Raw genomic sequence first — 21885 nt, forward strand, 5'->3', positions numbered from 1 at the left:
ATATTTCTGATACAGATTTTATTATTGATAATGGAAATATCCATATCATTAATAATTTTGCATTCACAAAACACAATGTTACTAATTGTGTGGTGAAGCTGACAGTTGAGACGTAATACACTGGAATAATTGAGAGACTGGTGGGTTATGAGAGTCAATTGAACGTATATCCTATTCATTATGCTTGTTATAATTTTTTACTGCGAAGTTCAGCTATTTCAATTAACTTATGACATAGTTATTTGAACTTAAAAATGTCACAAGTGTACTGATTTTGACAACAGCTTAAACAGTATCAACTCCCATAATGGAAACATGCCAACCTAATAAAATTAGAAGTCAGAAGTCATAAGCGAGGAGTTCCGAACACATATTTGATAGGCTGTCGATAAATGTAAAAGTGACTGGATTAAACTATCTAGCGATCAGAAGAAAATTTGAGCACAGCGTGACCACTCATGATATGGAGTGGAAGCATGATCGAACACCTCCAATTAGGTGAGTCCATTAAAACTAATGTGGTGAGGAGTAAATTTCTAACACTTCTAGAGCTATTGATTTTGGGGATTTATTTACTACTTCAAAGTGTTATTACCTACCGAATACTTAATGAAAAGTACCAATTCATACAAATAATTTATATTGTCGGTAGTGCAATTTATGTTAAATATCACGCAATCAACAAATTTTACAGTTGACCTAACAACAATAAACAAACGTGCACATTTGAAATAGAAGTATTTTATTAATTATCACTCAAATTTGCATTCTGATAATTGTTTACACGTGAATAGAACGGATATGCTTAATTACTTTACATGTTGATATAATAATTATTTTCCATGACTACATTAAACAACTGTATAGCTTCAGTAAGCAGTCAGTCGGTGAGATTCAATTTAGAACCTGGTACGTATGTACATCACTTCATGATATCTTACCCCGATGGTATAGAGAGAGGAAATTTCCAAAGTAAATTCAAGTGTAGTAGATGGAGTGACAGTTTCAGTGGTAATAGTAAATATTAACGATGGAGGATATGACTTGAAATGGTGAAGATCAACTACGCCATTTTAAACAATTGTGAGCCATATCACCTAACAACAAAACACAAACGTTCACATATAAAGTAGAAGTATTTTATTAAATATCACGCAAATTTGCATTCTGATAATTGTTTACACGTGAATAGAATGGATATCTGGTGTATTGTGTTTTAAATGGAGTCAATTAGGAACTTACATATAGAATATAATATTGTTCGTCTTTACCATCTATTTCCTCATGTTAATCATGTCTGTCCGATACGGTTAGAGATTGAGTGCAAGGCGTTGTGATAGAAATAATACTAAACACGGGAGCTTCGAAATCTCTTACCAGGGAAGAACCTTTTAGGAAACTGAACCATAAAGCTCAGCTTAATCGATGCCCAGCAAGTGGTGATCCATTGAAAGTGTGCTATAAGGCGTGGTTAGACCTAACGATTGGAAAGCATCAGTGTCGACACGAATTCTTAGTTTGTCCTGCATTAACTTGAGACATGATTCTCGGTGTTGATTTCATTTTTACATACCAAGTCTCTATATTTATGGATAGGTCAGAAGCAAAAATTGGTGAGGCTTTGGTTCACCTGAATCGCTATGAGATGTCAACTAAATCTGTATCTCATGTTGGAATTTCAGAACTTGTACATCAGGTACATAGCAATCAAATATTAACAGAGAATGATCGTCGCGTAACGATTGTTGTGCTCCAGCAGTTTAGTTCTGTGTTCGAAGGAAGTAATTTTTGCAAACCGAACGACCACAGTGGAAGACTCTATTTGCACAGGGGACCATACATCACTTTGACAGCCACCTCTCAGGATGCCAGTGCACTACCTGCCACAACTGGATACAATGATATAGGATGTTAGACGAAAATATTATAGTCCCTTCATCATCTCCCTGAACGTCACCTATTGTTCTAGTTCAAAAGAAAGACTCCTCTCTACGACTCTGAGTAGATTATAGACGCCTTGATGCCATAACTAAACGTCATTCATTTCCCCTTCCACGGATCTATGCTACATTAGACGCCTTAAGTGGCGCATTTTTGTTTTCAACTTGGGACCTAGCATCTGGAAGTCCGACAGCATAATAGTAAGAAAAACGCATTTATAGTAACAAATGGTTTATATGAATTTCAAGTGATGCCTTTTGGCTTAACGAATGTTCCAGCTACTTTCAAAAGGCTAATTCAAATATTGTTATAAGACATCGTACCTCACAAATGTTTGATTTATCTTGACGAGATTATTGTGTATGGTAGCACGCCCGGACAACACAGCGCCATCGACAACAAAATTTAAAAGTAAAACCGTCCGAATGTCGCCTGCTGCAGAAAGAAGTAATCTTCTTGGGACTTCGTATCACCACAGATGGGGTAGGCACAGATAAAGAAAAGACGCGTTCCATTGTTAATTGGCCGTAGTCAAAATCATCCAAAGACGTTTGTAGTTTCCTTGGACTAGCTTCTTAATACAGACACTTTGTTCGCTACTTTGCATCATTAGCAGCACCTTTGCGTCGATTTACACATAAAGGACGAAAGTTTTCATGAACCAGCGAGTAATAACGGGCGTCCGATTCTTTGATAGCACGGTTAACCTCCCCACCCATATTGGCCATCCCGGATACTTCAGCGGACGGAGGTGGATTCATACTTGATACGGATGCTAGTTCCTTGGCTTATTTAGCAGTTTTATCACAAGTTGCTCGAGATAGACAGTAAAATTCTTACAACTCTTTTGTCATTATCTCTTTGGTAAACCCTCTTGTGTGCACACGGACCAACGTGCATTATAATGGCTCCGCTCCTTCCGCAAACCAGAAGCGCAAGCGGCATGATGGCACGAACGGTTACGAGAGTTTGATTTCACTTGCGAGTATCGACCGGGAAGCCAACATGCAAACGCGAATTTCCGCATAACTCAGACTCAGATACTGTTAAAGCAATTTTTAGTACAGCCCTGGAGATTGATTGGCCCTCCCTACAAGAAGTAGATCTGGATCTGAAGATTATTCGCCAAAGACAGCTACAAGGAAACAATGAGCCATCCATGAAGGAGTTGAAAGATCAATCCTTAACAACTCGTCGTATTTGCACGAAATGGAGCAAGCTAAAATTATATGGCGATACGTTGTTCCTAATTAATGAATCTAGAACGTTATGGAACAAGTCCATCGCAAACTTGGTCATGCAGGAGAACGAAGGACTGAATACACTGTCCGCCAGCGCTTTTGTTGGACATCCGTACATGTAGATTTAGCGCAATTTTGCAAGAATCGTGACACGTGTTGCCATTTTAAGTCACCCCAGTAGACACTCCGTGCACCGTTGACTTCGGTGGTGACAGCAGGACCACACCAGAGGGTTGTCAGAGATATCATGGAACCATTAACAACGATAAAGAGAGAGGAATCGCTACATACTAGTTATGGTGGATTATGTCACTAAATGGTGTGAAGCAGTACCCATTCCACAGCAAGACGCTCATATGGCTGCCCTAGCTTTCATCAATCATTGGGTTTCTCGCTACGGCGCCCCGTTCTCACTTCATTCTCACCAAGGTCCAGTCTTTGAACGTCATCTCATCTCTGAAATATGCCAGCTATAAGAGATCAGTAAGACACATTGCTTACTTACTTACGCCTGTTACGCCCAATGGAGCATAGCCTGCCGACCAGCATTTTCCAACCCACTCTGTCCTGAGCCTTCCTTCCTAGTTCTATCCAGCTTTTGTTAGTTCTTTTCATGTCTGTCTCTATTTCTCGGCGTAATGTGTTCTTTAGTCTTCCTCTTCTCCTTTGGCCTTCAGGATTCCATGTGAAGGCTTGTCTTGTGACACAATTGGGTGATTTCCTCAATGTGTGTCCTATCCACTTCCAGCGCTTCTTCCTGATTTCTTCCTCCGCTGGAATCTGGTTTGTTGTCTCCCACAGTAACTTGTTGCTGATAGTGTCTGGACAACGGATCCGAAGTATCTTGCGTAGACAACTGTTGATAGACACTTCTATCTTCTGGATGATGACTTTCGTAGTTCTCCACGTTTCCACTCCATACAGTAGAACTGTCTTGACATTTGTATTGAAAATTGTGATCTTCGTGTTGGTTGACAATTGTTTTGAGTTCCAGATGTTCCTCAGTTGTAAATATGCTGCTCTTGCTCTGCCGATTCTCGCCCTCACCCATGCATCTGATCCACCGTGTTCATCAATGACGCTGCCCAGATATGTAAAGGTTTCCACATCCTCCAAAGCTTCTCCGTCAAGTGTAATTGGATTGCTGCATATTGTATTGTATCGGAGAGTCTTGCTTTTCCCTTAGTTTATATTGAGACCTACTTCTGCGGAGACTGCTGCTTCACTGATCGTTTTCTCCTGCATTTGTTGTCGCGTTTGTGATAGAAGAGCCAGATCATCTGCAAAGTCTAAATCGTCGAGCTGCATCCTGCCTGTCCACTGTATCCCGTGCTTTCCTCCAGATGTTGACGTCTTCATGATCCAGTCGATGACCAGGAGAAAGAGAAAGGGTGAGAGTAAGCAACCTTGTCTAACACCGGTCTTTACTTCAAACGAGTCGGTGAGTTGTCCTCCGTGGACGATTTGGCAGTTTAGTCCATCATAGGAGTTCCGTATGATATTGACTATCTTCTCAGGCACGCCGTAGTGTCGAAGAAGCCTCCATAGTGTCGTCCTGTCCACGCTATCAAATGCCTTCTCGTAGTCGATGAAGTTGATGTAGAGTGATGAATTCCATTCGATTGATTGTTCCACAATGATACGTAGAGTTGCGATTTGGTCTGTACACGATCTATCCTTACGAAATCCAGCTTGTTGATCTCGAAGTTGGGCGTCCACGGAATCCTTCATCCTGTTTAACAATACTCTGTTGAAGACTTTTCCTGGTATTGAGAGGAGAGTGATGCCCCTGTAGTTATCGCACTTGCTGAGATCGCCTTTCTTTGGTATCTTGATCAGAAGTCCTTTTTTCCAGTCTATTGGTACTTGTTCTTCGTCTCAAATCTTACTGAAGAGGATGTGGAGTATCTTTGCAGTTGCTGTTACATTTGCTTTCAGTGCCTCTGCCGGGATGTTGTCCGGTCCTGCTGCTTTACCGCTCTTGATTTGTCTAATGGCCATGCTGATCTCTTCAATTGTTGGTGGGCCAACATCGATTGGGAGGTCTGTGGGTGCTGCTTCAATGTTGGGTTGGTTCAGTGGAGCTGGTCGATTCAAGAGTTCCTTGAAGTGTTCTACCCACCTGTTTCGTTGTTCTTCAATATCGGTGATTACTTTGCCTACCTTGCTTTCACTGGTCTTTCTAGCTTACGGTAATTTCCAGCAAGTTTCTTTGTTGTATCACACAGTTGTCTCATGTTTCCTTCTCTTGCAGCCTTTTCCGCTGTCATTGCTAAATCTTCCACATATTTACGTTTGTCGGTTCTAATGCTCCTCTTCACTTGCCTGTTTGCTTCTGTGTATTCGGCTTGTGCCTTGGCTTTTTCTGCTCTTGTTCGGCTGATGTTGATTGCTGCTTCTTTTTCCTCCTTTCTTCAATCTTATCCAGTGCACCAACAGTGATCCATTCCTTTGTGGTGGTGCTTCTTGTGGCCCGGAACCAGGAAGACACATACTACTGCGTATCACCCAGAAGGTAACGGCCTTGTGGAAAGAAGAAATAGGAATCTTATGGTCGTTCGTCAGCAGATCGCCGCCTGAGTTATGGGATGATATGCCCACTCAATGTCTTTTAGCTTATCGTACATTGGTACATGGGTCCACGGAATTTTCGCCTGCTATTTTGCTGTTGAGACACAAATTACACTTACCAGTGGAGATGCAGTCGCCCATGTTGCCCTGTGAAGAACAGGAGCATGTACCGTACAAACGTACTCTCCGTAACTGCCTAGCCGGTGGATGCCGCTTGGTCAACGTCAACTTGCGCAAAGCTAGCGGCCACCAAAAAATATGTACGATCGTAGGATGCAAGGACCGGTGTATAAAGTCGGAAACCGCATCTGAATACGTCGCCTCATGACATTGTTAGGTAGTTGAAGTTAATCCCACCAGCCCTGGGAAGGCTCTTTTGAAATCGTCCTCATCCGATCCCCCACTAAGCTTGCATTAAGTAACTTATAACGACCTCAGGATGACATGATAACCGTGCACTACGACCAAATTAAACCAGATCGAACGACAGTTCCCTCTGATTCTCAGTTCGCCGATCCACCGCTTGGCACTAGGTTTTATGAGGTATCACCAGAAGGAGGGGCAGAATATCCATGACCGAGACAATGCACTAAGTACAGAGCCTCATTAGGAGAGAAGGCTGTGTAGCGGAGTTGAAACCACCATGTATGATGTTGCCAACGGATTCTGTTTTCTTTCTATTGCAGGGCGACCAAGTATAAACACTTTGAACGAAGAAGAAGAGCTAGCCCTGCATGCACTGAACTTAGAAGATGACACATGTGGCTATTTCGCAAACTAGCTATTCTTTCCGTACATGACCCATGAATTTTAATTTTCGAAAATAGAAGACTCGTGGTTTCCATCCCGTGTTATCTTATGGTGTAAAGTTCTCGGTTAACATTGCGTGATGTGGTTTCAGGTCTTCTTCGCTTTTTCGTGACTGCTGATAACATGTGTTACAACGTCCGTTCGCTGCACAAATTACAAAAATGTACAACAAGAGACATTGTGGTGGTTGGCAGTATGCATTGAACAGAATGAACATTAACCATATGTCGATTCCCGAGTTTCCAAATTCTTACTGCCGATTACTTATTAACTGGGCTGTCTTCAATTCCTACAAAGTCGAAACATGTATCGTAATTGTGGTATCATCACAATTTAAAAGTCTCGGTTAACTGATTTATAGGACGATTGCTTAGTATCACTAAGTGATTTCAACATATATTGTCAGGATCGTTCAAGCAATAAAAAGAGGTGTGGCTGTGGTGTAGCTATGTTTGTAAACGCTAACTGGTATTGATCTGCTTTTATTTGTTTCAAGTTTTAAAATGACTTTATTGACTGTACAACTTTAAGATACCGTCCAAAACACCTGAATGAATACAAATACGCTTATATTGCCAAAATTAACATGACTCCAGACTGCATATCATCTGAGCTATCTGTTTTCGCTGATGAATTTACTGAATTCGCTATCACTGCCGTCTGTGGTTCGCTTTCGATTGTATATGGTGATTTCAATTCATATAACTGTAGTTTGCTAAAATCACTAGGTCACCATAATGTAGTAGATTCTCCTACCCATTGGAATGCTCATTTAGACTTCATTTTCATTAATGATGTGGGTACATATGTGACTCGTAAACGTGTTCAATTGTCTAGCTTGTGTCTTTATATTGTTCGTGTTCTACTTAAAGTATATGGGAAGCATGGAAAGAGTAAACTCTTCTGGTAGAACGAGACGTAAATGCATTAAGATCAATGTACACGAGGAAATCCATAGAGGTTTTATAATGCCTTACCTAGCAAATATACTGTGATGAACAGGTTGTTAGAGTTAACCTAATCAATAACGTGTATCATTTAGCATGCTCGAATCTGATAAGTTGTACAGACTCAGATATTTTTCACAATTTTGCCACTTCCTTTTATGATTTAGTAAAAAAATAATATTGTTGAGATACCTCGCGCTGAGATTTGCATATTTCACCATAATAAAATATTGAATAAAGTAATTATTAAAAATAAGGAGATAGGAAAATCCATTTGAATCTGATAAAGTTACTACTAAATCCAAATGAACACGATCGAAACGAGCATCGGGAGTTTTGAAAGACCCTAAGGGACACTTTTTGCGTCCAGTCACCTTAGATTTCTGGCAGCTTAAATAGGAGCGTGTCCAATCACTCACGTCTTTTCTCATACCAGGCCAGCAATATTGTTCCGCTATAAATTTCGTGGTTGTACGAACATCTGGGTGAGAAAGTTTGTGCAACGTACTGAAGACGTTGAGTCGGTAGTGTTTCGGCACGATTGGACGACCCATATCTGTAAATGCTTCGCAAAGTAAGGTTTCCTAATCTTTTCCCATATGTTTAATAAGCAGTCTGATAGTTGTCGAAGACAACTCGTGCTGAAAATCGATGTCTTCTTTTTGAATCTGGGCACGTTTAAGAAGGTCGATTTCTGGGAAACTGCTCAAGGAAGTTATACGAGACAAGGCGTCTGCGCCTCAGAAATCTGTTGTTTATCTAAAGTAAACTGCGAAATGTAGTCCAGTTGCCATGACTATCGAGGGGATTACTTGTCTTAAGACGAGCTCAAAGACAAGATGAGAGGTCCTCAGTCAATAAATAGAGTGAATTCTCGGTCTTCAACAAGTGTTGAAAGTGCCGTACAGCACGATACAGGGCTAGGGGTTCCTTACTGGCCATGCTATACTTCGATCCAGTGTCTAGTAAGCTACCTGAGAAGAATATAAAAGGTTGTCAAGTATTGTTAACCATTTTTGTAAAACCATTCTGACTTTCAAGTTGGATGCGTCCACTGCGATACTGATGGGTACTTGGGTGTCCTGGTGTGCGAGCAGTTTTGCTTTGACAATAAGTTACTTAACTATGGAGAATGATTTTTTCGAGATATCGTCAAAATGGATGGAGTTCGCCTTTCCACAAAGTTGGTTTGGTAGACGTTTCACGAGGGACGCGCCATTCGGTATGAACCGTCCATATAAACATCTGCAACAACAAAGATGCAGTGGCCGGGTTTGCATAAACCCGCGTTAAGATAAACGTACCGTTTACCGTAGGTGGCGATAGGTTTTCCGTTTGCCGCCTGTAAGTTTAAGACCGGTTAGTGCAGTCGGGCGTTGGAGTTCGCTGCGAGAACTATTACGTCCGCGCCAGCGTCGATGATGTAGAGAACTTTCGTCATCACATCAGTGATATATAACAGACTGCTATATTTGCCCGCTACGGTTGCCGTTAACGCATGCTGTCTGGGTTTCCCGAGTTGTTTTTTGTGTCGGTCGACTTTGAGTTCGGATAACTGTAGTTTCGAGAGGATTTTCCTTGCTGATTGTTATACCAGCACCAGCGATCCACTGCTACTAGATACGGAGGCCCGTTAAGCGAAAGCTTCTTCTATTTTGTCCACAACCATTTGAAACCATTTTATCTATCTAAAATGAGGAATTACTTGCAAATATACGAATGTCAATTCCACCGTTCATAAGTACATTATAAGAATGGTTTTAAAAGTCTGAATTAATTGCAAAAGATCGCATTTAGCCTGAGTGGCTTTTGTTTGACTTTCTGTGGCTCGTTGAAATATGAGTCGCAGTACGTGACCTTATGTTCGGTTGACGCATTTAAAATTGCTCTCTGTTTCTGTTGTGATGTGCCATGTTGTGTGTCGAGGCGGCGGCAGGTTGCAGAATCTTGTGTTGACTAGAGATATTAACGCGCTGATCAGTTTTATAAATAACGGTATTATATATTATTTATTCAAAAAATTATGTTCAGGTTATAATATAAATACTGTCAATCAGTTTGACGAAACTGCACTTTACGTTGCATCATATTACGGAGATTCAGAAATTGTTGATGTTCTTCTCAACAGAAATGCTGATCCTAATTTGTGAGTTATCGAACAAGCTAGAATATGTGAATGAAAATTTATCGTGTATTCTAGACCTACTATAGAAGGAAATACACCACTTCATTCAGCTGCCTTTAGAGGACATACAGATGTAATGAGACAGTTACTCACACACGGAGCAGATGAAAGTTACAAAAACAGTCTAGGTATGACTGCTGCTGACCTTCTTGAGGCTCATCAATCTGCTGAAAAGTGTACTAAGTTATATTACGATGAGAGACGCTTCTAAACTACCATGCCTCATAGGTGACTTGTCAAAGCTGAAAGGTGAACAGAGCCAAAAATCGATAAGGTTAAACCTTCGATCTGTCGAAAGACTTCGAAAAAGACATTCAAAGAACAACTCGAAGTATATAACTCCATTTTGTTCGGTAATGATAATAAATTTGTCTTTTATCGGTTAATCACCTTTCAGTTCAACTTCGATCACCCACAGTTTCCTAGAGAATTTATTTCATTCATACCTGTTCATCGTGTTCCTGCTTCGGAACAGGATATGCCCATACATTCTCGCCTCAACAAAGGAGAATTTTTTAACAGATACTGGTAAGAATGTTTGATTTATTAGTCATATTGGCCGTCTCTAAGTTATTATTAAAATAAAACATTTAGATCTCAGACTTGTAAACTACTACTGATCTAAAGGAACAACTCACCTTGCGTTCAATAGTTCTCATTTATAATGTCAGAAGTTATTCATACATTTAGTTGTTGATTCAGAACGTAAACTACTAATCCGTTTGTTTGATATAATGTTTAGTTGAGTCATGAACGTAGTTAACTGAAAGATCATTGTCCCGCATCATCCGTAGTGTAAAGCGATAGATCCCAACTGACATACATCCCGGTTAAAGTGTGCTCCGGATCAAATTTCTTCACATCAGTAAAGAGCGATGAGATCAAGAAGATTAATAGCAGAAGAGTTAAATTAATTGTAATATCAGTGGCCGAAACGAAAATCCAGTCGAGACTATGTATTGGAAAGAAATAAATGAATCCGTAGGATAATATTCAAACCAAAATTCAACAGAAATTTGTAGATATTTAGAAATCAGTGTGATTTATTCGTAACCATGTCATCTAACCTTTCGAAAGAAATAAATTCTCTAAATAGGTTTTATAAACAATAGTCTCGTCGCAACGAAATAATACGCAGTGATGTGTCATTTTATGTGCTTGTTAACAGTAGCTGGCAATTTGCAACATGATAGTACCTAGATTTAAAGACAGCCATTGATCTGTCATCAGTTTTACGAGGTTTGTATGTCCAATGTAGTATAGAAATTCGACTCTACTGCTTTTTGGCTTTTGAAGTTCGATCTTCACGTGTTATGTTTTTCGTTTTAGTGGTAGTGATAGTAAAGCCTACAAGGACAGTAAGGTGGACATCTCCTAGTGGTCTTTTTAGTATTTTGAATTTAGAAAATGAAGACAGAAGTCACTAACTAGCGTAAATGAGTCGCCACAGTGAATAGTGTCTGAGGTCTTGCTTCGACAGTAAGTGAAAAACAGTATGGTGAAAATCTGATCTTAAAAAAGACGAAACACCATGCTTTAGCGTCAACTGCTTTTTTTCTCACTAGTATTCGGCAGATTTTTGCACATTTTTGATTTTGTTTCAAGTATATCAGACTGTACATTATTGCTTTAATTACATCCTGAACTATTTTCACCACTATTTCTCCTTGAGATCTTGATTAGACTCATTGTTATATTTTATGCAAGTGCGGTTATTTAGTTTGTTAACACTGCAGACAAGGTATCCATTATCATCATTCATTTTTGCTTTACATCTACCTATTTGTTAAACATTTGTATTGGCTGTCCTAATCTTCTGATTGATATTTAGGACCATAATTTATCAGGTTCTTTTAACATCTGTAATAATGCTCGTTTGAATAAGATATATCTTGTTCATTCTCTCATATATATAAAGTTGACAATGAAAACTTCTCAACACATACATATATATACTTATTTATATCTCTCCAAGATATTCTAGATAGAAGGATATGTGTCCTTGAAAATTAGGCTTTTTCTATGGGGTGGTGATCAAAATGTTCATTTACTATAGTCGTAAATTAGTGGCTTAATTACTCAGCATATAGGTAGTTCGCTTCTGATTTTTACCCTGTCCCCAGGTTTGGTTTGAGAAGACGTCTAGTATCATTATTTTCTATATTCAAAGTTATATTCAGAATCCGATTACATAAGTCTGCACATTTTAGGTGACTGATATCAATAAAATCATGGGGAACGTAAGCAGACACAAGTATGTAATTCACACATCAGTATTAACAACGTGAGTTGTAAATCCGAAAAAGATACCCCTCGTATTAAGGGTTCTAAAATCCGGAAAAATATATAGACAGTCAGGATTCTTGACGATAAAGCTTTGAAGAGCATGTCGTCAGTGTAGTGTGGGTTGTTGTTGTTGACACGTTTCAGCCTGGTCTGAAGGTGCGTTGTTTTTGTTTGATTGTATAAAGAAGCATGTATACAAAAACCTAGACAAATAGATGCCACTTCCTTTATGGATGTTTCACATCACAGGCATATCCGAGACAGCTTAATGAAGTATGATATTCCCAGATTTATTGAACTTACTTAGATTACTTCACTTACAATCGTAAAGTAGATATCCTTCGTGATGTCTACTAAAGATCGATCAGAATACGTAACAAGCAAAGACTAACATAGAATAACAACTGGAACTTAGCGAAGATACATAGCATCACTAAACTTTGAACTTAGTTGTGCTGACATGTGTCGGTATGAAGCCTGTTGCTAAGCTTAACTAAATACCGACATAGTTATGCGTTATATTCGATAATACTTTTCTAATGGTCCTAAATGTATGGTACAAATTTTGACGAATATCTAATTTATAATCAGCTTTAATCATTATTTACGGCTATATTATAAATGCTAAATATTAACCTCCTATCTACATAAAGTCAATCATGTGTGTATATCTTCGACACATTTGGTATATAACGAACTACTTTCCACGTCTAACTGCTCTGAAAATCCTGCTCACCATAACGGATTTAAATGGTTATTTATGGCTGTAACGAACAAAATTTTCTCAGTTATTGTGGCAAAATCATTCAAATTACCAGACAAGCATTACTTCAAAAACAGCTAAAGTCCTACTGCTTTTTTTTCAGACTGGTAAATCAAACATTAACAAAAAGTTGAACTATTTAATCTCTCATACCCCCCCAAGAAAGGACAATTGCATAAACAGTTGACGTAATTTGCATTATCAGATAATCTGTCAGTAATTTATCAGAAAAAAAGTCAACAAAATAATAGTATCCCTTATTTAATGCCTACCCTTTAACTAAGCTTCATTAGGTAGCATAGATTTTAGATTTTAAATGACAAGTATAAGGTTATTGTGGGGGTAATAATTCAGTGGAATATATTGTGTTACAAGAATCATGACGTAACAATAGATAAAAGCATGAAATATATGAATAAAATGACTTAGAAACGAAAGATTTGGTTATCATTCGATGAGTATTTCCAATGTTTATTCTCATTGTATTCACTACAAATTAGTGAATTGAATCAATACTATTTGGGAGTTGAAAAAATGAGTGTTAGCTTTTTTCGGCTAACATAATCACAGATTATTGGGATGTATTTTATTTATTTATTTAAACACATAAATATTGGTACAAACGGGTAACAGATACATATGCGCCACACAAATCAAATGAGATTTGTGTGAGGGCTGTGATACTGACCAGGTGCCCAAACCGAACCAGGTGGTTTTCTTGGGGGCCACAACCGGAGCCTTTGACCTAAGGGTCTAACCCAAAAGGCAGCGGAGCATCGTGAGAAGATGCATTCGCATGGTAGCCGGTGACCAACGATTGATTCATTCGCTATTTGTTCCTTCAGGATACTGGAGCCCATGTGCACCATTGGTTTGGAATCAGGGTTTTCCAACTCCCCTAGGTGGATTTTCCGTGTCCACCAACCCAGTTAAAGCACCGGACATTCGCTTTTCGTCCTTTCAATTTCTTAAACAATACCTCGCCAAGAGAAGGCAGTGAGTAGGACTTCCCTGGCAGAGGCTATATACGCATGGCCATATGAGAGTATTTCGAGAGGGAGAGTGGACTCTCCCCACTCTCGGCCGTACCAGGGCATTTGGGGGCATTATTAGGATGAATTACTTATTTTCCAACTAGCTGAGTAAAAATATGGTGTAACTTTTCTAAGAATACTGATTTCAGTAAAAATCTTATAACATTATTCTTAATGATAGGTTTTATTCGTTGTTCACTTTTAATGTTCGTCTGAAATTGTTTATTTTATAAAATCTTATTTACAGTAAATTAAAACAATTTTCGACTATAAGCTAACAGAAGAAACGAGCATGGTTGTTCAGGCTGGTATTCAATTGAATTGACATCCCATCATAAGAATAAATGAACACAGTAACAACTAAGTGCTAGGTAGAGTAGTACTAGACTGAATGCAAATAATTATGAAATTTCAAGCTGATAAATATTGATTAACGTTGTTTGAAATGAATTTTTCACCTCGTCATAAAATAGTATTTAATGTCGCTAAAATTTTTATCATTCATAATCAATTGGTCGACTTGGCAACAATGTATTTTGTGAAGAAAATATCAGATAGCACTTCTCACTTAGATCTACAATGGTTAGTGCATAGTTGAATTAAAAGTTTCGCTGGTATGAAGCCACTTTGTACTGCCTGTCACTTGAGATTAATTGTATTAGTCAACTTAATTCAATCTCACTGGTCTAGAAGAAACTTAATTTACTCGCCAAATACTCTTTTTTTTGAACTTGTGTTAAAGGTAAATATTTCTGGATGTAGAAACTAGTGTAAACATCTGACTCCATCATCCAAAATAAATAGGAAGAAATTGAAACCTTTTACTTAACATTTGACAGTTAAGTGTTTTTGATCATACAAACTCGATTCAGAGGCTAGGATTGTTACTATGGGATCAAAACAAGAGTTAAGTCAGCTTAGTGAAGTGAACAATCTGTGACATTATGAAATACAAAATACAAAGATTATTTGTCATTTGAATAATGTGTATTACAATTGTTTTTCTTACTTAGCAAACAATGGTTTGGAATATCCGTTCTCTTGAATCAACTTAATTCAGATATGATACAGTCGTTTGATATGAAAAGTAAAACTGTTATGAGAAATTTAATTATCCGGGAATTGGAAGTAATCAGGTTAGTTTCATGTTGATCAATGTAAACTACCCCTATGTTTTAAATTATAATGTTTTATATCATTTTATGCTTAAGAAAACTTGGGTGATGAATATCAACAATTACGAAACATAGCTTATGGTTTCACGAACAGGCTACTGAATTTCGATGATATTCAGGTTATTAAGTGCATCATTTTACTAGTGCAAAGTAACATAACTTGAGAGTGAAACTTGCGAGTAACTAAATGGTCTGAGAATAATGCATTTTATTTTCTCCTAATTAACTAGGTAGTGCCCATTATTTCAATCCGATATTGGAATTTTTCAGGTGAGTGAACATTTGATTCCACTAGGAACATCAGATTATTTCGTCAGGGATTCAATCCAGTTCCAACCACAATGGTTAAGTACCACAGTGCTGATATACACAACAATCCAATCCATGCCTTATGATAACTAGTGATAACACTTCAAGACATGTTATTCTTGACAGATAATGTTTGAGTTATTTATCTTTTAGCCCCCAAATGCCCTGGTATGGCCGAGAGTGGGGAGAGTCCGCTCTCCCTCTCGAAATACTCTCACATGGCCACGCGTATATAGCCTCTGCCAGGGAAGTCCTACTCAATACCTTCTCGTGGCATTACTGTTGTTTACGATATTGAGAAGACGAAAAGTGAATGTCTGGCGCTGTAACCGTGTTGGTGGACACGGAAAATCCACCTAGGGGAGTTGGAAAACTCTGATTCCAAACCAATGGTGCATATGGACTCTAGTATCCTGGGGGAACAAATGACGTATGAATCAATCGTTGGTCACCGACTATCATGAAAATGCATCTTCTCACGATGCTCCACTACCTTGTGGACTAGACCTTCAGGTCAAAGGCTCCGGTTGTGGCCCCCAAGAAAACCACCTGGTTCGGTTTGGGCACCTGGTCAGTATCACAGCCCTCACACAAATCTCATTTGATTTGTGTGGCGCATATATATCTGGTGCTTCCTTGTATCAGTATTCATGTGTTTAAATAATAAATAATAAAATAATTTATCTTTTAACAATGAATCAACAAAGAATGTGTGACAGTTAAAGTTGAAACATCTTGGATTAGTTACGTTTGTAGAATTTCGATGGGAGAAAGTTTTAACCATTGAGGTCGATCAGTATCAATGACGGAAATTGAATAAATCTTATGAAATGACTAAATATTAGTGAAATACGAAAGTTTTCATTCATAGAAAGCAGTTTCTCTATGGAACCAATGGGAAGCTTTTTCTGAAATTGTCTATAATGCTCCACTGTGCAATCATGATCAGATGTCAATGAAGCATAAATTCAAACTTCGAGGACTTGAAATGCTATAACTATGATTGCATTCGGTTGCCTTAGCTAAAATAAACAGAGGTGGGAGTATGACATTCAACTCAGTAATTGGCAGTCAGTTTCTTTTTTGCCACGAGCACACTTCTATTTTGAATCTGAATATAGGTCGTGAAGAGTACTAGTTCATATCTCTACCGTCATTCATTATCTTATACATTCAATTAAAATACTAACATATCTAAGCTCACCATAATATAGCGAAAATTAATTAGTTTATTTATTTATTTATTTGAACACATAAATATTGGTACAAGGGGGCACCAGATATATATGCGCCACAAAAAACTGTCGTTTTATTTAATTGTGTGAGGGCTATGATACTGTCCGAGTGCCCAGACCGAAGCAGATGGTTTTCTCCTGTCCAACGAATCGAAGGCAGCCTTGATATCAAGAAACACTACGACTGTTGTCCGATGATAAGTATGACAGTGTCATTCCCATGGTAGCCGGTGACCAACGATTGATTCATACTCCATTTGTCCCTTCAGGATACTGGGGCCCATGTGCACCATTGGTTTGGAGTCTGGGTTTTCCAACTTCCCTAGGTTGACTCTCCGTGTCCACCAACCCGGTTAAAGCGCCGCAAATTCGTTTTCCGTCCTCTCAATTTTGTAAACAACAGTAATGCCACGAGAAGGTATTGAGTAGGACTTCCCTAACAGTGACTGTATACGTGTGGCCATATGAGAGCATTTGGAGAGGGAGAGCGGACTCTCCCTACTCTCGGTCGTACCAGGGAATTTTAGGGCGCAAAAATTAACTAGTGATTTTCATTAGAAAACCATACATAAGATCGGTTATTATTACTTAGTCATATAAATAAATCAACGATTTGATTTTTATTCTACCACTGTTCTTAATCTAATTTTTCTTAGCTGTGTACATCATCCAAATATCATCAACCTATTGGCTATAATATACAATATTCCTCACGAATCACGTGATCGATTAATAAATCCTGAAAATTTGGCCTTGGTATATGAACGTCCTTCCATGGGTACTATGTATGAGTATATTCAAAGGAATGTAAGTTAACTAACATCTTATCACGTTGGTTTAACTGAAGCTAAATAATTTACTCCCTCAATTCCAATTGCTGGTCATTGAATTGTTTGAAACTAAATGGTTCTGAAGATAAAGATCCATTTCTAGTTGTTGAATAGAACAGATAATATGATGTGAAGATAGATACATATATGCCATGAGTATGTACTTGTCATAACTTGTAGCTGAGTGGATTCCCTGTTATTGTATAACGTGACAATACTGCCAATCAGAGAGCAGCGAATTATCTGTCGGACCAGCGGCACACGAAACCCGTACGAGCAGTCTAGAGCACTTGTCGGTCCTGTTTCTGCCTAGCCCAACCAGTCAAGTCCAGAACAGCCTCTGCGGTATGGATCATTATATTTCAAACATACTGAGTTTATATACCAATCAAACAGACCACATCCTACCGTAAAATGGTAAATAACAGTTGTACAATTTTTAGTCAAATGTTGCTGTGAATAAGGGGAACAGCAATTAATAGACTGGGTTTAACTCAGGAATGGTAAATCGTTTAGTAATAGTTCATAAGTCAAAATAAAGCTCATAATAAGGGGGACATCAATATGAACAGTTTAGTTATTTAGCAATTATCCGATAGAAAATATATGCATAGTATTAGTTCATAATAGATCCCAAAGTTACCATTCATTATCCTTATCGGGGCATAATAGTACTAATACCATATTCTTTTAAATTAGAATAGTATTTAAATTGAGATGCATTTGCCTTGGGTAATTATTAAGGTTGAGCAGAAAATTCGCTTCAGATAAGTTCTGTTGTTATGATAGCTCTTTAATTTTAAAGTGTTTTAATTGTGTATTTTACGTAATATGTGGTTTGAGATGGCTTATACAACTAATTATGTATTGACTTACGACTACAATGCTATCTGTAACACCATCCTAGCTTGAATATAATCAAATCTTTCTTAGACGTAATCAAAGACGTCCAAGTCTCCTGATGATAACTTTGTAACAAATACGGAACATAAATTGGTCAGTTACTGTGATTTTGAGGATTTAAGATTTTTCAATACCTTGAATAAGCTAGGTTTGTGCTGGAGATATCTGTTTTGGTTTGCTCTGTTTTTAGGCTGAATTAAAGATAATGTAGAAACTGGAAACTATAGTTTCATCGTCAGTCCTGAATAAAACCTTATTCAGCCCGAGTGGAACAATTTAATGCATCATCCGCATAAATTCTTAGATGAGTGTAAGAATAGGTACCGAGATATGTTTAACTTATAATGTAATTTAATAACCAAGTTCAGATTATTGTATATCTATCTGTGAACCACACGTCTTAATATCAGTGATACAGCTATTATAAAAACACAAGCTGGTAAAATTGATTTTGAACCTAGAAACAGATTTATTATTCATAAGGATTTAAATTGTCCCATCATTAATATTCTGGATTGATTGTCGTTAAGTCTTTGTTGATATGCGTGCATTCTGTGTGGATTGTTTTGATGTATTAACCTTATGGAATAGACAGATTTTAACTAGCTATGGGATCCAGGACGTACATCTTGTTTTATTTGAGATACCTCAGTCGGATGTACTTGTCGTCGTTCACATTTGGACTATACTAATAGCCATAATCTATTTATCCTTGGACAACATGCTTGAGATTCTAATGCTTTCACTATTACTACCATTGTTCTCTGTTCTGAATGAATGAACTTAATTAAAACTACATAGATATATGAATAACATTTAGAATCTTTAACCACAAAAGTATTTAGGAAAAAAATATATATATCTTATCGTGTACATATTCTTCACAGAAAAGCTGTCACTAATATCAATCTGAACAGTAGGATGGCCCCGAATTCCCTGGTACTGCCGAGGGTGGGGAGGGTCCACTCTCCCTCTCGAAATACTCTCACATGGCATCGTGTATACAGCCACTGATAGGAGAGTCCTACTCACTGCTTTCTGGCGGCAGCGGCGTTCTTTACGTAATTGAAAGGACGAAAAGTGAATGTCCGGCGCTTTAACCGGGTTGGTGGCTACAGGGAATCCATTTAGGGGAGTTGGAAAACCCTGATTCCAAACCAATGGTGTACATGAGCTCCATGATCCTGAAGCGACAAATGGTGTATAAGTCTATTGTCGATCACCATGGGATTGGATCTCCTAAGATCGATTCACTATCTTGTGGATTAGACCTCTAAGTCAAAGGCTTGGAAAGTGTTAGACTTCTCATAAAACCACCTACTTCGGTCTAGGCACCCAGGCAGTATCAGAGTCTACACACAAATCAAATGACTTCTGTGGTGCATATATATATTCAGTGCCTCTTTATACTAATATTTACGTGTTTAAATAATAATAATGATTATTAAGTAAATAAACAGTAGGATATCACTGATGCCATTCAACTTATAACATTCATTTATTCATTTGAATTGACCAAAAAGAGAGTCCCATTTCCTAAAAAAAATCAATGAGGAGTCCCACAATAGGACGGAACTGTCTTCCACTACTTCCACGTTTTCCATGATGGTCCAGCTTCAATGGACTCATGATTTCAACTATGAAAAATACTGAAATCTCCACTAAAACCCTAACTGTTATTTTCACATGAATTAAAATATATTAATATTTCAGTTTAATTATTATTTTCATAGTTGAAATCATGAGTCAATTGAAGCTGGACCATCATGGAAAACGTGGAAGTAGTGGAAGACAGTTCCGTCCTATTGTGGGACTCCTCATTGATTTTTCGTATCCACGATCCCTCCTCGTAAGATTCGAACCCAGGACCTATCAGTCTCACGCCAGAGCACTGAACTGATAGACCACTGAGCCGGCCGGTATCCGACGGTGTTAATGTCTGACTTCAACCAATCCACAATTAATTATTATTATTACTACACTTATACGAATGTATAAGTGTATACGAATGTCCAGTGCTTCCAGGTTTTCCATAGTGGTCAAGCTTCAATTGACTCATGATTTCAACTATGATTATACGAATGTATAAATCTCATGGATAATACTCATTTATGAAGACGAGTGTTCAACTACATTAAACTGTATTATTATTATTATTATTATTATTATTATTATTATTATTGTGAGTGAAGCTCATATGAACATTGAAAAGAAAAACAGACGATTAAATTAACGAATGTTTTGTTTGTTTGGTTGTTTGTTTGTTTTTTTTACCTGATTTTCATTTAGTTTGTTTATCACACACACATACACACACTTACATGCACACACACATACATACACACATGCAAACACACATTAATGTATGTGTACATTTTTCTGAGAAAATATTTTTTTTTTAAACTACACAAACCAATATATTACAAAACGGCTGTTCAGTACATCCAGATTTCCCATGGTAGTCTAACTTCAATTGATTCATGATCTCAACTATTAACTCCCCCCCTTCCTGTTTAGGATTTAAAATATGATGAGTAGTAATCTTATTGATCAATCAATTTTAACCCCAACATTTCATTACCTTGATCTTGTTCATTTTGCAAATATTCAATTTTAATATCCAGACAATAATTAAAAAAACATTTTTTTAGTATATAGATTATATGCAAAGCTCTGGCTTTTTGATCCGAATAGCAATTGCCTCAGCTGTCTGCAGTATTCTTAGTCTGACGGAATTAGGTAGATTGCTGTTAACATCAATATATTACTCTGGTCAACTTCAGGGTCAACTTGTTAATATAGATTATATGATTTAGAAATTGATTGTAATTAAAGTACCACTGAAAACTGAAAAGTACTAGACAACTTTATCGTTTTGATATATAAAACTCATCAGTAGAATATGGTAAGGACCTTGTCAGAGCTTGAATAAATATACGAAGTGCTATAGTAATAAAATTAGTCTTAGAAGGAGTTTCGTAGAGATTTCAATATAGTTGAAATCATGAATGAGACTGGTAGGTCCTGGGTTCGAATCTTACGAGGAGGTATCGTGGATGGGCACTGCTGAGGAGTCCCATAATAGGACGAAACAGCCATACAGTGCTTCCAGTTTTTCCATGGTGGTCTAGCTTCAATTAACTCATGATTTGAACTATGAAAATTAGTTTTATTGTTGAAGAAGTTGATTAGACATTGAGGGTATGAATGAAGAACAAAAGAATGGATTGGAAAAATTAAAAAAAAAATACAAAATAATTTTAAAACTTAAGATCTAACAGTAAGTAAAGAGTGAATGTGTGTGTTCACTTTTCTCTTTATCCTGGTACATAAACTAAAGTTCAATTTTATATAGTTCAATCATGAGTCAATTGAAGCTAGACCACCATGGAAAAACTGGAAGCACTGTATGGCTGTTTCGTCCTATTATGGGACTCCTCAGCAGTGCCCATCCACGATACCTCCTCGTAAGATTCGAACCCAGGACCTACCAGTCTCATTCATGATTTCAACTATATTGAAATCTCTACGAAACTCCTTCTAAGACTAATTTTATTACTATAGCACTTCGTATATTTATTCAAGCTCTGACAAGGTCCTTACCATATTCTACTGATGAGTTTTAGAATTCCACCACAGTGGCGATGATATCAGA

General features: G+C 37.7%; 2 protein-coding genes across 2 annotated transcripts in view; both read left to right on the top strand.

The window, feature by feature from the left end:
- Positions 1-9348: 9348 nt before the first annotated feature.
- Positions 9349-9906, top strand: Smp_017240 (hypothetical protein; the record flags this gene model as incomplete). The annotated part of the gene is made up of 2 exons (XM_018796433.1): positions 9349-9358; positions 9722-9906. 2 exons carry the CDS (start codon positions 9349-9351, stop codon positions 9904-9906), a joined length of 195 nt encoding a protein of 64 aa, XP_018650646.1.
- A 4317-nt stretch (positions 9907-14223) lies between these two features.
- Smp_131630 (protein kinase) overlaps positions 14224-21885 on the top strand; it is a gene marked incomplete at both ends in the record, with an annotated part of 38502 nt that continues 30840 nt past the window's right edge. The window contains 3 exons of the mRNA XM_018796434.1: positions 14224-14360; positions 14792-14914; positions 17154-17304. Of these exons, the coding sequence (XP_018650647.1) occupies positions 14224-14360; positions 14792-14914; positions 17154-17304 (411 nt within the window). The remainder of the gene's footprint in view (positions 14361-14791; positions 14915-17153; positions 17305-21885) is intronic.

Source organism: Schistosoma mansoni, chromosome 2 (genome assembly GCF_000237925.1).
Source record: "Schistosoma mansoni strain Puerto Rico chromosome 2, complete genome".
Taxonomy (NCBI): domain Eukaryota; kingdom Metazoa; phylum Platyhelminthes; class Trematoda; order Strigeidida; family Schistosomatidae; genus Schistosoma; species Schistosoma mansoni.